Source organism: Scyliorhinus canicula, chromosome 3, assembly GCF_902713615.1.
Source record: "Scyliorhinus canicula chromosome 3, sScyCan1.1, whole genome shotgun sequence".
Classification (NCBI taxonomy): domain Eukaryota; kingdom Metazoa; phylum Chordata; class Chondrichthyes; order Carcharhiniformes; family Scyliorhinidae; genus Scyliorhinus; species Scyliorhinus canicula.
In genome coordinates, this window is record NC_052148.1 from 209,128,885 (window position 1) to 209,152,370 (window position 23,486).

At 47.3% G+C, this 23,486-nt stretch overlaps 1 protein-coding gene across 1 annotated transcript in view; it reads left to right on the forward strand.

Moving 5' to 3' along the window:
* The first annotated feature begins 1,302 nt into the window (after positions 1-1,302).
* The window catches only part of cpe (carboxypeptidase E), a 199,871-nt gene continuing 177,687 nt past the window's right edge, over positions 1,303-23,486 (forward strand). Inside the window, exon 1 of the mRNA XM_038792117.1 lies at positions 1,303-1,687. Coding sequence (XP_038648045.1) covers positions 1,417-1,687 — 271 coding nt within the window. The 5' untranslated portion in view covers positions 1,303-1,416. The remainder of the gene's footprint in view (positions 1,688-23,486) is intronic.

The following is a 23,486-nucleotide window of genomic DNA, read 5'->3' on the forward strand; positions in this document are numbered from 1 at the left end:
CTGAACAGCCTTGGGTAGCCTCAAAGGTGGAGAGGTAATTAAAGGAGGCCTTCAATAGGGCAGCACGGTGGCCTAGTGGTTAGCACAACCGCCTCACGGCGCTGAGGTCCCAGGTTCGATCCCGGCTCTGGGTCACTGTCCGTGTGGAGTTTGCATATTCTCCCCGTGTCTGCGTGGGTTTCGCCCCCACAACCCAAAAATGTGCAGAGTAGGTGGATTGGCCACGCTAAATTGCCCCTTAATTGGAAAAAATAATTGGGTAATCTAAATTTTTTTTAAAAAGGAGGCCTTCAATGACACCATGATGCCCTCACCTGGCTTCTGCTAGGCTTTGGCCCTGGGGGCGGGGAGGAATGCTGATAAAACATCCTGTCAGTCTAACTGATTAGACCTAAATGAACACGTAATTGCTGTTGATTAGCTGTCAGCCTCTGCTGGCTGGGTGCCATTTCCGCCCCGCCTCTGTCAAAATCCGGAGGTAGGAATGTGTCAGAGGGCCTCTCTGATGTGAGATTGTTATTTAAAATACCCCTCCCCCTTTGCTCCAAGAACCTCCCCCCTTACACAGGTTCTGTCTCGTGACTTTGTTACCTGAGCAGAGTGGAATCGAATCATTGGAGCGATGTTGGTTTTTGTTGGCTGTGCTCATTGTTTCTATCTCCGTCTCGTACTCTTAAATGAATAGGGCAGCACGGTCAGGGTCCCAGGTTCGATTCCCGGCTTGGGTCACTGTCTGTTCTCCCTGTGTGTGCGTGGGTTTCCTCCCACAGTCCAAAGATGTGCAGGTTAGGTGGATTGACCATGATAAATTGCCCTTAGTGTCCAAAATTGCCCTTAGTGTTGGGTGGGGTACTGGGTTATGGGGATAGGGTGGAGGTGTGGGCTTGGATAGGGTGCTCTTTCCAAGAGCTGGTGCAGACTCGATGGGCCGAATGGCCTCCTTTTGCACTGTAAAATTCTATTAGGAGTCAGCTCTGATCTTAAATTCCTGACAGTCGCCCACCTTACCCTGTCAGATGAGGTAGGAAATGGTGGACGTCGGTATTGTTCTCTTTTTTTTTCATTGATAGCGAAATGATAATAAAAATGTTCTTTGGTTCCGCTGAACTGTATGAAAAATGCAAAGGTCACAACATCCTGATAACAGAAAGGACAAAAAGGTGCCACACCAACACTTATGCAAATGTGCAATCAGAATTTAATTATCTCCTTTAACCTTGACAATGCCCTTTTAAAGTGTGTGTGTATCAGATTGGTTTGTGTCAGCAGTGAGCAGCTCCTCCCCTTTGCCGGGCTGTCAATTTATTCGCGCTGCTGTTTCTTATCTGGGCGCAGAGGGGGTTGAGCCGTTCTCCATTCACTCGTTAGGCGCCTTCTGAGGTGCGGCTGGCAGCAGCAACCAAGCCCCGGTTGAACATGACCCTGTGTCGGCTTTTCCTGACTTGCTCGGCCGTGTGGGCGACAGTAGCCTGGGCAGCGATGCCCGCCGGCAGCCCGCGAGCACCCGACTGGGTGTCCCAGGGCATCCCCTTCGAGTACCACCGGTACCGGGAGCTGCGCGAAGCACTGGTGGGCGTCTGGCTCCAGTGCCCCAGCATCAGCCGCATCTACACGGTGGGCAAGAGCTTCGAGACACGGGAGCTGCTGGCCATCGAGATGACGGACAACCCCGGGAAGCACGAGCCGGGTAATTCATTTATCTTTCAGTCACCGCGAACAGCTCGGTCTTGCAGTCCCAAAGTCAGCTTCTAAATTAAACGGGCAGGAGGGACGAAAAAGAGACCGCAATGATGAAAATGGCAATGAATGAAAGTCTCTTATTGCAAAGGCTTTATTTTGGTTTTTGGTCTTTCGGGGTTATGTAGTTAAATGCAGAGTGGTTGCAATAAACCCTGAAATGGAGGGTTTGCACAGCGTTCTCCGGGGTCTGACTGCTCGCTGCTGTAAGTGCTCCTGCTTGTCTGGGAATATTATGTTTTTTTTTGTAATGGATGTGCAATCTTATCAACCCGAAATGTTTTGCTATATTTTGGCGATGAACGGAATTTTGCGAGGAGGACAACAGTCGGTTGGGATGGAGTTTAGTTCAGGTGTTTTCCCCTCGTCACTGCCTTGCGGCCGGACCAGTTGAGCCTACATTTTAGATCATGTCAATACAAATTCCTTCTGACTTTTCCAGACCATTCCTATCATTAGCCATCTTTTAGTCCTAATTTGTATGTAATGGGCCTGCGCACGTTTGGATCCCCCCCCCCCCCCCCCACAAATTAATCCCACAGCAGCGAGGGCCCTGGGCTCATCCCACTTTACCTTTCAATTTTCAAATGGCTGCTGCTGTTTCAACCTTCCCAATGTGACGCGCATTAATAGTCAGAGCTCACCCCGCGGCACGGTTGTAGTCTTAAAATATAAAATCTCTCTCAAAAAGATGTCGCCTTGTTTGAGTCGCGTCATGGATGGGAGAGACATCCAGTTCAGGCTGGGTTACTGCCTGAAGACATGTGGATTGATACCTGATGTACGGGCAGCACGGTAGCATTGTGGATAGTACAATCGCTTCACAGCTCCAGGGTCCCAGGTACGATTCCGGCTTGGGTCACTGCCTGTGCGGAGTCTGCACATCCTCCCCGTGTGTGCGTGGGTTTCCTCCGGGTGCTCCGGTTTCCTCCCACAGTCCAAAGATGTGCAGGTTAGGTGGATTGGCTGTGATAAATTGCCCTTAGTGTCCAAAATTGCCCTTAATGTTGGGTGGGGTTACTGGGTTATGGGGATAGGGTGGAGGTGTTGACCTTGGGTAGGGTGCTCTTTCCAAGAGCTGGTGCAGACTCGATGGGCTGAATGGCCTCCTTAGAACATAGAACATAGAACGATACAGCGCAGTACAGGCCCTTCGGCCCACGATGTTGCACCGACATGGAAAAAATCTAAAGGCCATCTAACCTACACTATGCCCTTATCATCCATATGCTTATCGAATAAATTTTTAAATGCCCTCAATGTTGGCATGTTCACTACTGTTGCAGGTAGGGCATTCCACGGCCTCACCACTCTTTGCGTAAAAAACCCACCTCTGACCTCTGTCCTATATCTATTACCCCTCAATTTAAGGCTATGTCCCCTCGTGCTAGCCACCTCCATCCGCGGGAGAAGGCTCTCGCTGTCCACCCTATCTAACCCTCTGATCATTTTGTATGCCTCTATTAAGTCACCTCTTAACCTTCTTCTCTCTAACGAAAACAACCTCAAGTCCATCAGCCTTTCCTCATAAGATTTTCCCTCCATACCAGGCAACATCCTGGTAAATCTCCTCTGCACCCGTTCCAAAGCTTCCACGTCCTTCCTATAATGAGGCGACCAGAACTGTACGCAATACTCCAAATGCGGCCGTACTAGAGTTTTGTACAACTGCAACATGACCTCATGGCTCCGGAACTCAATCCCTCTACCAATAAAGGCCAACACACCATAGGCCTTCTTCACAACCCTATCAACCTGGGTGGCAACTTTCAGGGATCTATGTACATGGACACCGAGATCCCTCTGCTCATCCACACTACCAAGAATTTTACCATTAGCCAAATATTCCGCATTTCTGTTATTCTTTCCAAAGTGAATCACCTCACACTTCTCCACATTAAACTCCATTTGCCACCTCTCAGCCCAGCTCTGCAGCTTATCTATGTCCCTCTGTAACCTGCAACATCCTTCCGCACTGTCTACAACTCCACCGACTTTAGTGTCGTCTGCAAATTTACTCACCCATCCTTCTGCGCCCTCCTCTAGGTCATTTATAAAAATGACAAACAGCAACGGCCCCAGAACAGATCCTTGTGGTACGCCACTCGTAACTGAACTCCATTCTGAACATTTCCCATCAACTACCACTCTCTGTCTTCTTTCAACTAGCCAATTTCTGATCCACATCTCTAAATCACCCTCAATCCCCAGCCTCCGTATTTTCTGCAATAGACGACCGTGGGGAACCTTATCAAACGCTTTACTGAAATCCATATACACCACATCAACTGCTCTACCCTCGTCTACCTGTTCAGTCACCTTCTCAAAGAACTCGATAAGGTTTGTGAGGCATGACCTACCCTTCACAAAACCATGCTGACTGTCCCTAATCATATTATTCCTATCTAGATGATTATAAATCGTATCTTTTATAATCCTCTCCTTCTGCACTGTATATTCTATGTAATTCTATGTATAATGAGACAGATCCAGCTGATTTCGCGCCCAATTCCACTCCCGCTCGAGGTGACAATGTAGTTCTTGTGGAGACTGCTGAGCCTCCAGATTATTTTATCACAGTCGAAAGGCAGATTTGTTTTAAATCGATTAGGTGTCAGAATATTACAAATAACTGAGACATGTTTCCTGGTGAAAAGGATTTGTATTTGAACAAACAGTGCAGAAGGAGGCCATTCGGCCCATCGAGTCTGCACGACCCACTTTAAGCCCTCACTTCCACCCTATCCCCGTAACCCAATAATCCCTCCTAACCGTTTTGGACACTTAAGGGCAATTTAGCATGTCCAGTCCACCTTACCAGCATGTCTTTGGATTGTGGGAGGAAACCAGTGCACCCGGAGGAAACTCACGCAGACACGGAGAACGTGCAGACTCCGCACCGACAGTGACCCAGAGGGGAATCGAGCCTGGGACCCTGGTGCTGGGAAGTCACAGTGCTAATCACTGTGCTACCATGCTGCCCTAAATTTGCTGAGAAGGCCGGAAAATAAATTGGGTGAGAATACATTGAATTTGGCTGAGTTGTGTAACAGGCCATTCATTTCACACACTCTCTCTCTTCCTGGCAGGGTCACAGTTTGACAGTTTGCATTGGGAACATTGTTCTTTGAGGGTGTGCTTTTTAAAAAGACGTTCACCAAATAGGTAACAGGAGAAAATAATTATTTCAAGTGTGCAGCATGGTGGTTAGTCCTGTTGCCTCACCGCGCCAGGTTGAATTCTGGACTTGGGTGACTGTCACTGATGAAGGAGCTGCGCTCCGAAAGCTTGTGATTTGAAACAAACCTGTTGAACTTTAACCTGGTGTTGTAAGATGTCTTATTCTTGCTGTCTGTGTGGAGTTTGCACGTTCTCCCCATGTCTACGTGGGTTTCCTTCGGGTGCTCTGGTTTCCTCCCACAGTCCAAAAATGTGCAGGTTAGTTGGATTGGCCATGCTAAACTGCCCCTTGGTGTCCAAAGATGTGAAAGTTAGGTGGGATTTCTGGGAGAGAGTGGGGGCCTGGCTCTAGGTAGGGAGTGCTCTTTTAGAATGACCTCCTTCTGCACTGTAGGAGTTCTAGGTTTCTAAGTTTAAATTTTAAGGAATAATTATGCTGCTTTTGGGAAAAATGGCCGTAGCATTATTTACAAATGCTCCAAATATCTCGGCATCCCTGTTAGGCCATTGTGAGCGGCACGATAGCGTAGTGGTTAGCACTGTTGCTTCACAGCACCAGGGACCCAGGTTTGTTTCTCGGCTTGGGTCATTGTCTGTGTGGAGTCTGCATGTTCTTCCCGTGTCTGTGTGGGTTTCCTCCAGGTGCTCGCTTTCCTCCCACAAGCCCTGAAAGATGCACTTGTTGACTGAATTAGCATTCTGAATTCTCCCTCTGTGTAACCGAACAAGCACTACCGAGTGTGGCGACGAGGGTGTTTTCACAGTAACTTCATTTGCTGTGTAAATGTAAGCCTACTTGTGACACTAAGAAAGATTATTATTACTAAGATTATTATTACTAAGGTATTTTTTGAAGGGTGGGAAAAGGAGCTAATACAAAGACTAAGAGGGGTGCCATGGTGGTACAGTGGTTAGCACTGCTGCCTCATGGCGCTGAGGACCATGGTTCGATCCCGGCCCCGGGTCACTGTCTCACTGTCTATGTGGAGTTTGCACATTCTTCCCATGTCTGCGTGGGTCTCACCCCCACAATCCAAAGATGTACAGAAGGTAGATTGGCCACGCAAGATTGCCCCTTGGAAAACAAAATTAATTGGATACTTTAAATTTCTAAAAAAGACTGTCATGTGAGAGTACCTGTAAGAAATGGGTGTGTATATAAATATCTGTAGTGTGAGTACCTTTAAGAAATTGGTGTTTATTACTGCAGTAATGTCAGAGTGGGTGGAGCTGGGCTGTCTGTCAGCCTTTTACTTTCGTTTTTGGCTCTTTGCTGCAGGGTGTGTTTTAGTTTTGTTTTCAGTGTGGGAGCTGAAGCCAGACAGAGCAGCTATACTGTTGATCTCTCTGCCATGAAAAGACTATCTCTTGATCATTTGGTGAATTCAGAATTATAAATGTTTTCAGTAGTGACTTTAACCTGATGTGCTTCTGCTATAAGGTATTTTTTAAGTCGTATGGATGTTAAAAGGAAAGCTTAAAGGATTACTTAGTGTTGTAGTCTTTGGGGGTTGTATTTGAATTAATGGTTGCTAAGATGCTAACTATGTTTTAAAAAGGTTAACTTGAGTTCATAGAATAAACATTGTTTTGCTTTTAAAAAATACTATTCCATTTCTGCTGTACCACACCTGAATAATGGGTGGTGTGCTCCCCATACCACAATCTGTTAAAAGTTGTGGGTCAGGTCAACTCCATGATACACTTTGGGGTTCTCCTAAACCCTGGCCCGTAACAAATCGGGGGCTTAGTGAACTTAAAGACAGTGAGGGGTGAGCATAATTGTGGTTGCTTTTCAGGTGTGGTATTTTAGTTTAAGTAGGGAGTGTGTTGTGGACAATGGCTCTTTCAGAGGCTCTGAAGTTTTTGGGGGTGGAGACGGTCACACGCAGTACCTTACGGACAGAGACTAAAAGCAGACTATTAGGTTTGGCAAAAACATTGCAGTTAACATTACCCGACAAAATGCGAAAAGATGAGGTAATTATGACTGTGGCTAAGCATTTAAAGTTGCCTGAGATACAGTTTGACTCATTGGAAATGGCAAAAATTCAGATGCAACTTAAACAAATGGAACATGAGAGAATTAAAGCAGCTTAAATATGAAAGAGAGAAGAAAGGAAAACCGAAAGAATAGCCCTAGCAGAACAAAGAGAAAGGGAGATACAGATCAGAGAAAAAGAGAGAGAGTTTGAACTTCAGAAAATGGCCATGAAACATGACGGTCAGTTAAAATTGGCAGGCGTAAAGGGAAATGTACAGTTGGATGATTGTGATGAGGATAATGAGAGAGCGTCATTTGGTGGGAATCTATTTAAATATGTCCAAGGTTTGACAAGAACTAAGTGGAAGCCTTTTTCATTTCATTTGAGAAGGTAGCTAAACAAATGAAATGGCTACAGGACATGTGGACTGATTCAAACAAAGTTGGTAGGTAGGGCTAGTGAAGTGTTTGCATCACTACCGGGGAAGGTATCTTGAGTCGTATGAGGAGGTGAAAAAATCCATCTTAGGTGCATATGAGCTAGTGCTATAGACAAAGGTTTAGAAATTTAGGAAAGAATTTGGTCAAACGTGCATGGAGTTTGAAAGGATCATACAGAATAATTTTGATAGGTGGATAAGGGCTTTGAAAATAGACAATGTATGAAGCTCTCAGAGAAATTATACTTTTGGAGGAGTTTAAAAATTCAATTTCTGATGTAGTGAGAACTCGTGTGGGAGAGCAGAGGGTTAAAACTGTGGGATTAGCAGCAGATATGGCAGATGATTATGAATTAGTTCATAAATCAAAGCTTGGTTTCCACCTGTGAGGGATAGACTGGGGACATGAGAAATACTCAAGTGGTAAAGGTGATGTGATGAGAGATAATAAGGAGAGTGTACCTCAGACTAAAAAATGTGTGTGTATAGAAGAATATTACCTTTTCAGAAGTCATTCATTTTAATAACTGTCTGAATAGAAACACATGCAGCCCTTATTCTGCCTGCTGTTTGGTGCAGTGGGAGAAGACATCTGATTCGTCTTAATGATCTACACTGAGGGATATTTTCAGCTGTGTGGTGCTGCTGAAAGCTAAGTGAGCCACATTTCGGGTTTCACTGGGTTTGCTTGCATTCACGTACTGAGATTCTCTTTCATTGTAAGAAGGTTCTGAACATTTACAATGCCAACCACATCTTGCTCGTCAATACCTTGTGTGTTCCCAATGCTTCCTGCACAGTAATAGCACCCGCACACTTCCATTATTCTTCCTAAATGGCACCGAGAATAGCCAACACGTAGAGAGGTGGATGGATTGAAATTTTAATTTAAGTTAAACAATGAAAGTACTGAAGGAGTGCAAAACACTGACAAACAATTGTTTATTTTTATTATACTTGTGTAAAATTGTTTGTTACCACAATGGAAGAACGATTATAATTAATTTCTTAGTAATGTAATAGTTAGAGACTATAAATGAATAAACTGAGACCAGTACAGTGTGTCATTTATTGCTGTTTTTCTTATGTATATATTGTTAAATATTGATTTCTCCATAACCTAATTGTACTCCTGGCTTCTTGAGCTTCCATGATTTTATTCACTTCACCATTGGTGGCCATGCTGACAATTGCTTAGGCCCTAAACTCTGGAATTCCCTCCCTACTTTCACCTTTAAGATGCACCTTCAAACTGACCTATGACCAAACTTTTGGTCATCTGAGCTAATACCTCCATATGTGGCTTGATACTCGGGTGAATCACCATCTTATTACATGCAAAGGTTCAACATAAATACTAGTGTGCTTTATTTCTGAGGCAAGGCACCATAGCATTGAATATTGATTTTTGTCTGCAAATATGAAACAGCCTATTTCTGAACTATACATTTACTACTTTAACCATCATCATTGTTCAGGTGTCACGGGCAATATACTTGTGTAAAATAATTTTTGTTACCACAATGGAAGAACAACTTTTTTTTATAAATGTTTTTTATTGAGTTTTCATATTTTATATCCAACAAATTATTAGAGAGAAAGAAAAAATACGCAACAATTAACATGTATATTTACAGGTAAGCATCTTCATAATAACAACTGTGGCCGCCCCCTTTAGCCGGCATACATATTTTACATTCCCCAATATGGCCGAGGCACATGTTTATAGGCATTTATTTACAGTTTGGTTTTGGGCCTTAGCTAGCCATCTAGCCCCCCCCCCCCCCCCCCCCGATTCCCGGCCATTTTCCCCTGATTCTTGGCCACCCGACTATTCTTCCTCTTGTACGTTGGCCCCAAACAGGTCCCGGAACAATTGCATGAATGGCTCCCACGTTCTGTGGAAGCCGTCGTCTGACCCTCGGATGGCGAATTTGATTTTCTCCATTTGGAGAGATTCTGAGAGGTCGGACAGCCAGTCTGCAGCTCTGGGCGGTGCTGCTGACCGCCAGCCAAACAGGATTCTTTTGCGGGCGATCAGGGAGGCAAAGGCAAGGGCGTCCGCCCTCCTCCCCAGGAATAGATCTGGCTGGTCTGAAACCCCGAAGACCGCCACTATCGGGCATGGCTCCACCCTCACCCCCACCACTTTGGACATAGCCTCGAAGAAGGCTGTCCAGTACTCGAGTCTGGGGCAAGACCAGAACATTTGGGCGTGGTTGGCCGGGCCTCTTTGGCACCGTTCACATCTGTCCTCCACCTCCGGGAAGAACCTACTCGTACGGTTTCTTGTTAAGTGGGCTCTATGTACCACTTTTAGTTGCGTCAGGCTGAGCCTTGCGCACGTGGAGGTGGAGTTGACCCTATGCAGTGCTTCGCTCCAGAGTCCCCACCCTATCTCCATCCCCAGGTCATCCTCCCATTTCCTTCTTGTTGCGTCCAGTACGGTGTCGTCCCTTTCTACCAGTCGGTCATACATGTCGCTACAGTTCCCCTTCTCTAGGATACTTGCGTCCAGTAGGTCTTCCAGTAGTGGCGGTTGTGGCTACGCCCTTGTCTCCTTTCGGAAGAAGTTTTTGAGCTGCAGGTACCGTAGCTCGTTCCCCCCCCGGCTAGCTGAAATTTCTCTGTCAGTTCGTCCAGTGTTGCGATCCTGTCGTCCGTGATGGAAGAACAACTATAATTAATTTGTTGGTCATGTTAATACCCAACCCTGTTCAGTTTGTTTGCTTTCTCCTTCACTGCACATATTATTATTCCATGAAAACAACTGAGGCAGGCAAACCAGTACTGGGGATGTTCACTCATTTAACCACCCTGTTAGAAATGTTAGTCAGTACGAGGTGTGCATCTTCTCAAAGGCCGATAGGAAAAGAGAGATACCTTTTTTTCTTGAGGAGAGGAAAAAGGCCTTTTCGAACACTTGCCAGTTCTCTGACAATGTAAATATATGGCAAGCAGATTGGTGAGTCACCTTTGCATAGGCCTTCCACATTGTTTTAAAAAAAAAAAAAATTATAAAATTTAGAGTACCCAATTCATTTTGTTTTCCAATTTAATGTGGCCAATTCACCTAACCTGCGCACTTCTGGGTTGTGGGGGCGAAACCCACGCAAACACGGGGAGAATGTACAAACTCCACATGCACAGTGACCCAGAGCTGGGATCGAACATGGGACCTCGGGGTCATGAGGCAGGGCTAACCCACTGTGCTGCCCCTGGGGCTTCAACATTAACCCCAGAAATATGAAATGAGCACTATCGAGGTGTGTGTGTGTGTGTGTGTCTCGGTGTGTAAAATGTATCTTCTATCACTTTTAAAAAAAAAAAATAAAATAAAATAGTGTGGTAGAAATTTGTTATTGATCTCAAAGATCAATAGAAGTGAAATGCCTTGAAAGGGAGTGTAAAATGAGTGAGGGCAAATCAGCAGGGATCCCAGTGGTTCAAGAAGGGAGCACCTTCTCGAGGGGAATTCGGGATGGGCAATGAATTCTGCCCTAGCCAACAAAACTCATTGAATGAATGAATAAAATAAGAACTTACCAACCAACCAGCATTCCCTTAACTTCTCATACAGTATAAGATGATTTCCCCCTTTTATACTAGTATTTTTGAGATGTGTCCTGATGAGTGCAAGATAGAAATATTTGGCAAGTTTTTTTTTTTCTTATTACTCCAGTTCTATATTAGTGTACAAAAGTGTACAGTACATTATGTCCAGATATGTTAATTTTACCCATCAAATTGAGCAGGTTGTTCTGCTCAGTCTAGCATAAGCACTGAATTGTTGCTCTGACATGGCTGAAATCCTGATAACTGTGCACACTAATCTATCTACTTGACAGGTTTTTTTTAAATTAAAAGGTAGCTGAACTAAAGACAGGAGGAACTTTTCATTCATATAACTCCTCCTCATCAATTCCTCCCTCATCATGTCCCAACATGGTTTCACAGTTCATTAGAAATGCATGCAATAAAGGAACAATGGTAATTATGGGTGATTTTAATCTGCATATAGATGGGCAAATCTGACTCCGGAAGCGAGATTGGATGACAATTTAAGGCTTTATTGGACTAGATGTTTCTCCCAGCAGTGCAGGTACAGAATGCAGCTGCTAGGGAGACACCGACTCTTGTACTCCGCCTTACTGGGCGGAACCAGCAGGCAGGCTTCACCAATAATCCTCCTGTCTCAGGTACCTCCCACACCAATGATTTTACAGCCTCAACCTAGGTACCGCAATACCCCTAATCCCGACTACCACAGATGGATTGGGAAATGTTGGGCGATTGTCAGTGGATAGGCAAGGGCCAGTAGTCAAGGAGTGCATGGGTGAATTGGAACAAATGTTTGTTCCTGTCTGGCTCAAAAATAAAACTGGAAAATTGACCAAACCATGGCTTACAAGGGAAGTTTAAAGATGGTATGAGTTCCAAAGAAGAAGCCTACAAATTGGCCAAGAAAAACAATAGACCTGAGGATTGGGAGCAGGTTGGAATTCGGCAAAGGAGGACCAAGGGATTGATTTAAGAAGGGGGGAAATAGAGTACGAGAGTAAACTTGTAGGGAACATAAAAACTGACTGTGAAAGTTTCCTTGGGTATGTGAAGAGCAAAAGATTGTGAAGACAAATGTTGGTCCTATACAGTCAGAAATAAGGGAATTTATAATGGGAAATAAAGAAATGACTGACCAAATAAATACATCTTATTCCCCGCATCTAGCGCACTTACCCTCTACCCCAAAGAATTTGCTCATCCGAGCTACCGTCATGTGAGCCCGGTGAACGACCTTAAATTGAATCAGGCCGAGCCTGGCACATGTTGCGGTTGAATTTACCCTACTCGGGGCTTCTGCCCACAGCCCGTCCTCCATCTCCCCGCCAAGGTCCTCCTCCCGTTTGAGTTTCAGTTCCTCCGTTTGGGACTCTTCCCCCTTCATGAGCACCTTTATAAATGTCTGAGACTCTACCCTCTCCTCCTACTCCTCTAGAGACTATTCTGTCTTGGATCCCTATTGGCGGGAGGCGTGGGAAGGATGGGACCTGTCTGCAGACAAGGTCCCGCATCTGCAAGTACCTGAAATCATTTCCCCATACCAGCCCAAATTTCTCCTCCAAGCCCCTCATACTCGCAAAGCTCCCCTCCAGGAACATATCGTCCACCCTCCTCACCCCCCTGCCCGCCGCCGTGTTCGCAACCCCCCCCATCCATGCTCCCAGGGGCAAATAGATGGTTATCACATATTGGTGCCCAGACAGATGCACCCACCTCCCCTACATGCCTCCTCCACTGGCCCCATATCCGCAGGGCCGCCCCCACTACCGGGCTGGTGGAGTACCTGGCCGGCGACAGCGGGAGGGGAGCTGTGACCAGGGCTGCCAAACTGGTGCCCCTGCACGAAGCCGCCTCCACCCGCTCCCAAATAGACCCCATACCCACCATCCACTTCCTTTATTATGGCTATGTTAGCCGCCCAGTAGTAGTTGATCAGACTCTGCAATGCCAGCCCTCCCTCGCTGCGGCTCCTCTCAAGCATCGCCTTCTTCACCCGCGGGGATTTTCCCGCCCAGACAAAGCTCACGATTATTTTGCCAGTCATTTTGAAGAAGGACTGCGGGATAAAGATCGGGAGGCACTGGAAGATGAACAGGAATCTAGGGAGGATTGTCATCTTTACAGTCTGCACCCTCTCCGCCAGTGACAGCGGGAGTGCATCCCATCTCCGAAACTCCCTTTTTCATTTGTTCCACCACCCTGGTCAAATTTAACTTGTGCAACCTGCCCCAGTCTCGTGCCACCTGTATCCTCAAATACCGGAAACTTTCCTCAACCAGCCTAAATGGCAGCTCCTTCAGTCTATTCTCCTGGCCCCTTGCCTGCACCACAAACATCTCACTCTTGGCCATATTTAATTTGTACCCTGAAAACCGGCCGAACTTCCTCAGTATTTCCAGTATATTTTGCATCCCGGCCAGAGGGTCCGACACTTAGAGGAGCAGGTTGTCCGCATAGAGAGAAACCCTATGTTCCACCCCGCCCCAAGCCATTCCCTTCCATCCCTTTGCAGCTCTCAACGCAATCGCCAACGGCTCTATGGCCAGCGCAAACTGCAACAGGGAGAGTGGGCATCCCTGTCTGGTCCTGTGATGTAGTCTGAAATAATCTGACACTACCCTGTTCATCCTAACGCTAGCTTTTGGGGTCTGGTACAGTAGTCTGACCCAATTCACCAGTCCCTCCCTGAACCCAAACCGTCCGAGCACCTCCCACAGATAACCCCACTCCACCCGATCGAAGGCCTTTTCAGTGTCCATTGCCACCGCTACCTCCTTGCCTGTCAGGAACATCATAATCACATTAAGCAATCTTCTCAAGTTAGCTGTCAGCTGCCTGCCTTTCCCGAACCCTGTCTGATCGTCCCCAATCGCCTCCGGTACGCAGTCCTCGATTCTAATCGCCAGGAGCTTGGCGTCTACATTGATCGGGGAGATTGGTCTATATGACCCGCAAGATTCCCGGTCCTTGTCCCACTTCAATATCAGCGAGATGGTGGCTTGCGACATCGTCGGCGGCAGGGTCCCTCTGTCCCTTGCCTCATTTAAAAACCCTCGTCAAGACCGGTCCCACTAACTCCGAGAACGTCTTGTAAAACTCTACTGGGTATCCATCCGGCCCTGGGGCTTTCCCCGACTGCATGGCCTTTAGGCCCCCCGGTACCTCCTCCACTCCAACCGGGGCCCCCAGCCCGTCCACTAGTCCCCCGTCTACTTTTGGGAATGTTAGCCCGTCCAGGAACCTTTTCATCTCCTCCGGCTCTTCCGGGGGCTCCGAAGTATACAGCTTACTATAGAAGTCCCTGAATACCTTATTCAGTCCTGCCGGGTCCTCCACTCTTCTCCCCTCCCCATCAATCACTCTACTTATTTCCCTGGCTGCCTCCCTCTTCCTGAGTTGTTGCGCTAGCAATCTGCTGGCCTTCTCCCCATGCTCATACACCACTCCTCTCGCCTTCCTAAGTTGTTCCATGGCCCTACTCGTGGATAACACCCCCAGTTCTGCCTGTAATCTCCGCCTCTCCCTGAGTACGTCCTCCCCCGGGGACCCTGCATGCTCCTCGTCTTTCCGATATATTTCCCTAACCAATCTGTCCATTTCTGCTCTGTCCGCCCTGACCCTGTGAGCCCGAATTGAGATCAGCTCCCCCCTCACTACTGCCTTCAGCGCCTCCCACAGGGTCGCTACTGAAACCTCCCCCGTATCGTTCACCTGCAAGTAGTTTTGCATACACTTCCGAAGTCTCTCAAATATCCCCTCCTCCGACAGCAGTCCTACGTCTAACCTCCATTGTGGCGTTGGTAATTCAGCCCCCCGACCTGCAGGTCCACCCAGTGCGGGGCATGGTCCAAGATAGTGATTGCCGAATATTCCGTATTTTTTACCTCTCCTGCTCAAGATAAAGAAATCAATCAATGAACATGTGAGTAAAACGAGTAGCCCCTTCCCGTCGGCTGTCTGGTTCTCCAGGGGTCCACTGCCCCCATTTGCTCCATGAACCCTTTCAGCTCCCTTGCCATTGCTGGGAGTCTACCCGTTCTGGGACATGACCGGTCCAGCCCCGGGTCAAGAACCGTATTAAAGTGTCTTCCGCCTCAAATTGAACCTGCTTATTGATCATAATTGCTACCCCCCTGGACTTAGAATCCAAGTCCGAGTGGAAGACTTGGCTGATCCAGCCCTTCCTTAACCTAGTCTGGTCAGACACTTTCAGATGTGTCTCCTGCAACATAATTACGTCCACCTTCAGAGCCCGCAGATGCGCGAACACACGTGGCATTTTAACTGGCCCATTTAGTCCCCTGACATTCCAGGTTATCAGCCTGGTTGGGGGGCACCCCCCCCCCCCCACCCCCCATTCCGGTCAGCTATAACCTTTCTCGGGCCCGCCCCTGGCCCGTGCGCCGCGCCATTCTTGGCTCGCCTCTTGGCCGCCTCCACCCCCGCCCTTCTTTCCATTACCACCTTCAGATCCCTCCCATGTCAGCAGAATAACACCCCCCCCCCCCCCACCCAGCAACATCCCCACCCCTGCCATCCATTGGCTGTATACTCTTCTTTTTTTTTTTTTTTTTTTTTTTCCTTCCCCCCCCCCCCCCCCCACCTGACTCCCTTGACTAGCCAATCTGCTAGCCCGGTGACTCATCACTCCGGCGCCCACCTGTCTCCTTCCCATTGTTTCCCCGACCTCGTCCCCAGCATATCATCCCCCCCAACCCACTGGAGCAATCTCACTAACACAGGAAGGTCAAACAAAATGTAAACCTCAAACCGCCCCGCGAGGCTGCTCCAGGTGCAATACAGTTCCCGCCGCGTAAACAGAAAAGTGTTAACCCACGTCCCTTTCCGAGCATTCATAAAATAACCCTGCAATACCCCATTACCCCTACAACCCCCACCCGAAACAAACCTAACACACCATAAACATATAAAACGAAAGCCCCCAACCCACGTCTTTTATCCCCATTGCTGACTGTCCACCCCTTTGTTGCAATACCGGCTCCAGTGCACTCAGCGAGCCCAACAGAAGAAAAAAAACCCCAAATACCCCACATGGCACCTTTTAAAACAGTTGACCAACAGTCTAGGCACAATCGGCGTCCCTTCAAACGGTAGTTCTCGGACCCTAGTTAGCGTCTGTGGGACTTCATTTCGGGACCAGCCCCTGATCCCTCACAAAGTCCATCGCTTCTTCGGGCTCGGAGATGTAGTGGTATTGGCCCTGATGCGTAACCCAAAGACGGGCCAGGAAGAGCAGACCAAACTTCACATGCTTCTTGAATAACACCTCCTTAACTTGTTTATAGGCTGCTCGCCGCCTAGCCACCTCCTGGCTTAGGTCCTGGTATATGTGAAGAACACTGTTATTCCACGTGCTGCTCTTGGTGCTCTTTACCCATCGCCGCACCCGCTCCTTTTCCACAAACCTGTGGAACCTGATCACCATCGGACGGGGGGACCCCCCCCCCCCCCCCCCCCCCGGACGCATCTGTTTTGCCTGCACTCTGTGTGCCCCCTCCAGCTCTGGCGGTTGCGGAAAGGCTTCAGCCCCCATCAGCTGCATCAACAGGTCCGCCACAAACGCTGCGGCATCAGCCCCCTCCGGGAGGCCAATGATCCTCAAATTTTGTCTGCGGGCTCTATTTTTCCAACTCCTCTACTCTGTCCAGCAGTCTTCTCTGCCTCTCCTTCAACCCGTCGACTTCTGGCGCCGCAATCGTCTGCGCATCCGCCTGCTCCTCCACCACCTCTCCCAGCTCCTTAACTTTTTCGTCCTGGGCATCCAGCCTCTGGTTCAGCTGATCCACTGCCTTCTGAAGTGGGTCCAAGTTATCCCGCTTCAACGACTCAAAACTGTTTTTAATAACCTGCAGCATATTTTCCAGTGCTTGCTGGGTCCGAGGTCCGCCATCTTGGGTCCCGGGTCAGCTTCCCCTGCACCTTGCCTTTGTCCCTTCCTCTCCCGTTTTCGTTGCTTCCTGCACTCCCGTGGTTCCATTCAGCGCTGCCCGCTCCTCCGCACCTCCGTGGCCGTCCTTTCGCCGCTCCACAGTCCCGCTATCTCTGGGAATCGGGTCCTTAAAGCCCCGCCGGAGTGAGAGCCCCCGAATGTGCGGCTCACTCACTCATTGCCGCAACTGGAAGTCGATCAGCCATGATTATAATGAATGGCAGAGCAGCTCAAGGACTAAATGGCTTTCTCCTGCTCCTATTTTCTGTGATTGTTTTTAAAGAGCTTTGCTGTGTAGGTGTGTACAACACATGTTTGTGTACAGTGAGGTCCCATCAACATCAACCCTACAAACGGTGCAAAATTAATTTTGGGAGAACTGTTTTTAGGCTACCTGATATCTCCCAACAAAGGTGGATGGGTTGTTTCCCATTTGGTGAAGTCGCGCAGTTGCGTGCATCCATTGTGTCACAGAATGTGTGTGATCATGATGCCGCTGACATCAATGGGCTGATTCAACACTAGGATACAAAAATCCATCCACAAACTTGCAGGTGGTAGCTTATTTACTTCTGAAGGATTATGAAGCAGGATATTCTTTGGACTGGAGCTATTTAAAGGGACACTCCGGAAGATGCAGCTGGGAAGCCTTTGACTGACTTGCACTCGGGAGTTGAAATCACGTGTGAGTTGCTGGAGGAAATTTGCTATGTTCCTGAGGAAGGAAAGGAAGAAAAAAGATGTAACGTGCAAGTGTGATGTGAGACAGAACTTTTTCACAGTGCGTGGTTTGGGTCTGGAATGCACTGCCTGGAAGTAGGTTCAATAGAAGCATTCATGAGGGCATTAGATGTTTTATATGCAGGGGTACTGGGGAAAAGCAGGGAGATGGTCTTGAGGCTCATTTGGAGAGGCGTGCAGACACAGTGGGCCGAATGGCCTCCTCCTGCATTGTATCTTTTTTTATGATTGATTACCTTGCACAGGGATGAGGGTATTAATTCTAGTGCAACTTGCTTTGCTACATAAGCAGAGAGGGGAAACTCTGGAGTAGAAAACCACAAATGAGGAGACGATCTGGGAGACGATCTGGGAGTATCATTCCTATTTTGGAATGAGCAGTACCTCCAGGAAGCTTTGCTTCACGAGGGAAGTAGGGATGGAATTGTGACATGCCCTTGACAAAGACTTGGGGCAGGATTTTGAGGGGGGGGGGGGCGGAGAAGAAACCCCCTGCGCATGTGCAGGAAATACGGCAGTGCGCCAGAACATGCTGCCGATTCTGCGCATGCGGCAGCCCTTTGCTGCCGGTTGGCATGGCGCCAATCCCTCTGGCGCCGGCCTAGCCCCTGAAAGTGCGGAGGATTCCGCAACTTTCGGGTGGCCAGACGCCGGAGTGGTTCGCGCCGCACTTCGAGCCGGTGCCGGGCCATCCTGCCAATTGTGGGAGAATCCCGGCCCTGAAGTCTGAAACCAGCATGAGGATGGCCCATCCAGAGGCTGGGTAGATTTCCAGCAAATAGTTCCTTCCAGTTGGGAACAGGCAACATCGCCAGCGTGTTGCAGTTCATCGTAAACAGAAGCATCTGGGAAATGTCAGACTCTCGACAACAGAGAACTTCATTCTCTTCAAGGTCCAGCTGCCTGGTTTAAATTTCAAACAATGCTTTGCCATTACCTGTGTGGTGTCATCAACTGGTACTTTCTCCATGGCAATGCCACTTCCAATCAGAGCCAACCCAAACAGCACTGTGGGTGACCCTTCACCAGAGTCTGCAGCAGTTCAAGAAGGCAATGCATTATGAATTTTTCATTTTTAAATTATTTTTTAGATGTTGCCAATTAAGGGGCAATTTGGCATGACCAATCCACCTACCCAGTATATCTTTGGATTCTGGGGGTGAGACCCATGCAGACATGGGCAGTTCCTGGCTGGCAATGTCAAGGTGCCCAGGTGGCACCAGGATGCCACTCTGCCCCAATACAGGTTGCCTGGTCCCTGTTTGTGCAGACCAGTACTAAATGGTGTCCGGCTGGGGTGGTCTCTGCGAGGCCAGTAGATCCCGGGAGCAGGTTCGACTTTGCATTGGCAGAGTTTAGTAAGGTTTTAAACTCCCTCCCGCCCATTGTGATCTGGATTCCGCGCACAATGTCTCGTGAGATCTGGTTCGATCTAGTGAGGCGTGATTACCATCGGGAATCCCGGGAGAGGCCTCTCCTGGGATCTACCAGCCGTGTCCCATCCGCCATCGATAAATCGTGCCGGCAGAATTATTTCTTGTGTATTTGTTTCACAGTTGATTGGTCTGCATTACTGTCGCGGTTCTTATTTTTCTACAGAACTTCACGTTTGTTTCCTTCTTTCTTGGCTCTGTTTGCCAGCAACCTGATTGTTTTGACACAGTTAAACTTTAGAATGCAATGCTTTTCTTGACTAAACAAATTCACCTCATCAAAGTGATTGGGAAACAAAAATTGTTGCGTGTGCTTGGAAGTTTGTAATTTTAAACTCTCCACAACATTTCACGTACTTAAGGGATTTGCCTGCCAGAAAATATATAGGGGCACAGTGTTCTCGAGAAATATGGCTAAATGCACTTAGTTTCTTAAATTACAACATGACTACAATCCAAAGTACAACATTGGTTGTGAATGTTCAAAATGTATGAATATTTTCTCTCTTTCTGGCAGTTGAATAACTGCTTCTTCTGGTCCTTTTTTATACCAGTAAGAGTCTGGTATCATTGTGACTATTGTCTAAATCTAACCATTGTATTAGTTCTCATTTTTCTTTACATATAGAACAGCACAGAACAGGCCCTTCGGCCCTCGATGTTGTGCCGAGCAATGATCACCCTACACCCGTAACCCAACAACCCCCCCCTCCCCTTAACCTTACTTTTTTTTAGGACACTATGGACAATTTAGCATGGCCAATCCACCTAACCCGCACATCTTTGGACTGTGGGAGGAAACCGGAGCACCCGGAGCAAACCCACGCACACACTGGGAGGATGTGCAGACTCCGCACAGACAGTGACCCAGCCGGGAATCGAACCTGGGACCCTGGAGCTGTGAAGCATTTATGCTAACTACCGTGCTGCCCCGGAATTATTATTACATTATTCCATGTACTTGCTCTAGTCTGCCCTGATGAATAATTTTCACTTACTAGGACTGAGCAAGTGCTGAGACTCGCTTTACTCATTTTGTGCTCTCTGGGCAGGTACTAGTTTATGTATTGTGCAGGTACTAGTTTATGTATTGTGTGCAGTTAGTTGGGAAACCTTGTCATGCCAACTTGGGATATACTGTTTCTCGGGAATTATAACATCAACAAGCCTTTGTTGTATTATTGAGTGGATGAAATCCCTCTGCTCTGAATTGCATTTACTTAGTTTCGGAGAGGGTTCTCCTAATTGTCAGCTGTAACTTAGTAGAAAATAGGTGGAAACATCTCAAGAGAATAAACAATTTTACACTTTTTTTTTAAAGAGTTTCCACAGGACTTGTAAAAACATGGCTTAACAAACAATGGCTAACAAATTTGTTTAAAGTCAAATCATAAAATTAACTTGGAGTTAATGGAGAGGGCTGTGAAAGTAGTGTGGTTGATGTTGGGTTTTCGGAAGGTGTTTGATAAAGTGTTACATAATAGACTAGTTAGAAATATTGAAGTCAATGGGGTCAGAGGCGAATGAGCTACATCACTTGTGAAAATGGCTGCGAGGCAGAAAAGAGTAGTCATGAATAATTGTTTTTTTCAAATTTGAAGGGATGTTCACTGTGCTATCCACAAGAGAAATTTCCCAACTTGGTGAACCTGGAGGTGGGTGGGACCTGCTGCTTCCAGAGGCAGTTTGAAGATGGCCAAGGAGACAGGCAAGGTGGACAGGTTAGAGAACTCCTCTCGGTTCCATGAGACTCCCCCCCCCCCCCCCCCCCCCCAGTTATTTTAAAGGCCGTTGAGCCCTCGTAGCCCTCACCAATAACATGCTGATCATTGTGTGCCACCTCCCATGAGCCACTCACCCAGCATCCATTATGGGCAGGAATCATGTGGAGATGAAAAACAACCTCCCAAGCTAAGAATGCTCTTCTACATAGGCACTTAGTACTGAAAAATGACTCCCATTCAAAAGAATTAAGTCCCCACTTATTCACATGCAACATCACAAAGTTAATCCTTCTAATTGCATTTTAAAACTGCCAATCAAAATGTGAACGTGGCCCACTCCTGCATGTTGTTTTTAAATGTTTGAATCTCAGCCAAGCATTCATAATGAGCTCAGCTGTAATAAGAAACTTTAGACAATGTCAACAATAAAGGGCAGCATGGTGGTACAGTGGTTAGCACTGCTGTCTCATGGCGCTGAGAACCCAGGTTTGATCCCAGTCCTGGGTCACTGTCTGTGTGGATTGACCCTGAATGTTCACATTCTCTCCGTGTCTGCATGGGTCTCATCCTCACAACCGAACTATGTGCAGGGTAGGTGATTTGGCCATGCTAAATTGCTCCTTAATTGGGGGGGGGGGAATAATTAGGTACTCCAGTTTAATAAAAAATGTCAACAATGAAGTCTATTGAATTGAGAGAACAGAAGACTACATTCTTTCTACACAGTATTGGTTACTTTTTTTTCTACACCACACTGACCTGTCAGTCAATGAACTCAACAGCTGGTGTTTGCTCTTTCACTCAATTTTTTCACTCCAACTACCAGCTGCAGCCTGTTTTCATTTTTAAAGACTGGGCATTTAAATGACTTGTTATATTCAAATATCATCTTTCCTTCAAGACCTCTTGCGTCAACTCCATTAAAATCATGGTTCCCACAGTGTGTTAAATCACTTTGGAGAAAATGGGACCTTTTTGAACTCCGCACTAATTTCAAACAGTCTTGTTGAGCTCAGGCTTTCCTCCTGTGTGATGAACCACCACCTTCCCTATGCTGGCAGAAATGGGATCTGCCTGAAATGGGGCAGGGCATTCGTATCCGATCCCACCAAGGTCTCAAGGGTCAGCCCCACTCTGTGAAAATCATCTGGTCCATAGATTAGGATTTTGGTTTTGGGGGTGGGTCCTGAGCCTGGGCCGGTCGGAGGTGCCAACCTTTGTCGTTTATCTTTAGGAATTGGTCACAGTCAGTGGGCCAAGGGAAGTGGGTGTTCTAGGTAGTGTTTCTGGTTTGGGTTTCTTTTTAAAGGGTAGGGGTTTGTAAATGGTATTTTGTTGGTTTGGATTTGTTTATATTGTGTTTTATAAAATGAAACTTTATTACAAAAAAAAAAGCTGCAATGCGGCGCACATGGGTCGCAACTGGGATTACCGGTCACGGAGATCCCAATCTGGGCTGACTTTTAAGGGTTGAATTCATGAGTTTCAGTTAAAAGGCCTCCACACATCAATGGGGAAGTTTATTTTCCATGAGTTCCACAGGGAGATCAATTAGGTTGTCCCCGTGGGTCTCGTGAGGTTTCACATGGAACAATATCTATTTTTAAGCCAAAGGAGAATCTTTAAGGAAATGATCAAGGTAGGAGGATCCTGATGGAGTAACAAAGCTTAGGACTCGGGGGCTTGAAGGCGTGGCTGCCAACGCTGGTGCAATTAAAATCCAGGTTGCTGATGAGGCCAGAATTGAGGGATTTAGACACCTTGGAGGGTTGTGGGGCTGGAGGAGAGCTCTAGAAATTTGGAACTGGAAAGGCCATGGAGGGATTTTAAATAAGGATGAGAATTTTAAAAAACAACCATTCGTAATGCCAGTCTCGTGCACCAAACTGAGTGATTCTGTTTTGAACACTTGAACAAATACCTTTTGTTCTATTGCTGCACTCTTCAATATGGGCTGCATTTTACCCTATCCCCTGAAGTAGGGATGGGTGTAAAATTGGGCATCTTTGCCCCATGGATATTTCACTTGCAGCAGGGGAGCTGTCGAATGGACTGCCTGTGGCCCAATTGAGGTCCTGAAGTGGTCAAATAATAGCCACTTAAGGACTGCCTCCTGCCCAACCTGCATATTTAGACTGGCAGGAGGAATTACCTTTTTTAATGTGAGGGGAACAACTGGCTTGGAACTGTGGCAGGAAGCGGGGTGGGAGGGTGGTGCTCGTGTTGGCCTCCACCAGAAGCTCTCTTCGGAGTTTGAGCACCCACCCCTTAAGGTCCAGTGGCCGCTGGATCCCCTCCCTCAGCTGGCACCCCAAGTGCTCACTATACACATACACACACACACACACACACACACACACACACACACACATCAGGTTGTCTGGCAGCGCTGGGACTTCTGACTGAGGGGTGGAAGTCCCGCTTACAGCCAACTGACCCGCATTCTAGTGCTGCAGGGGTGTGGGTGAGGTTGTGTTCTTCATCGACTCTTCAGATGGTGGAACCCTGCCATCTGTAATATTCAGACCGATGATGCTGCATCGAGATTTTCAAATGGTCACTTCCTTAAGAAGGCTGGTCACCAAAGAGAACTGATGCTCTGGTGGTTGCTGTCTGGTGCAAGACCTATTTCTGCATGTTTTTTAGGCTCTTTATAGCACAATATCAAGAGCTATAAGTTTCCAAAGCACTATTGTCCTGTGCTGTTCTTAATCAACTCATGCAGTCTGCATCACT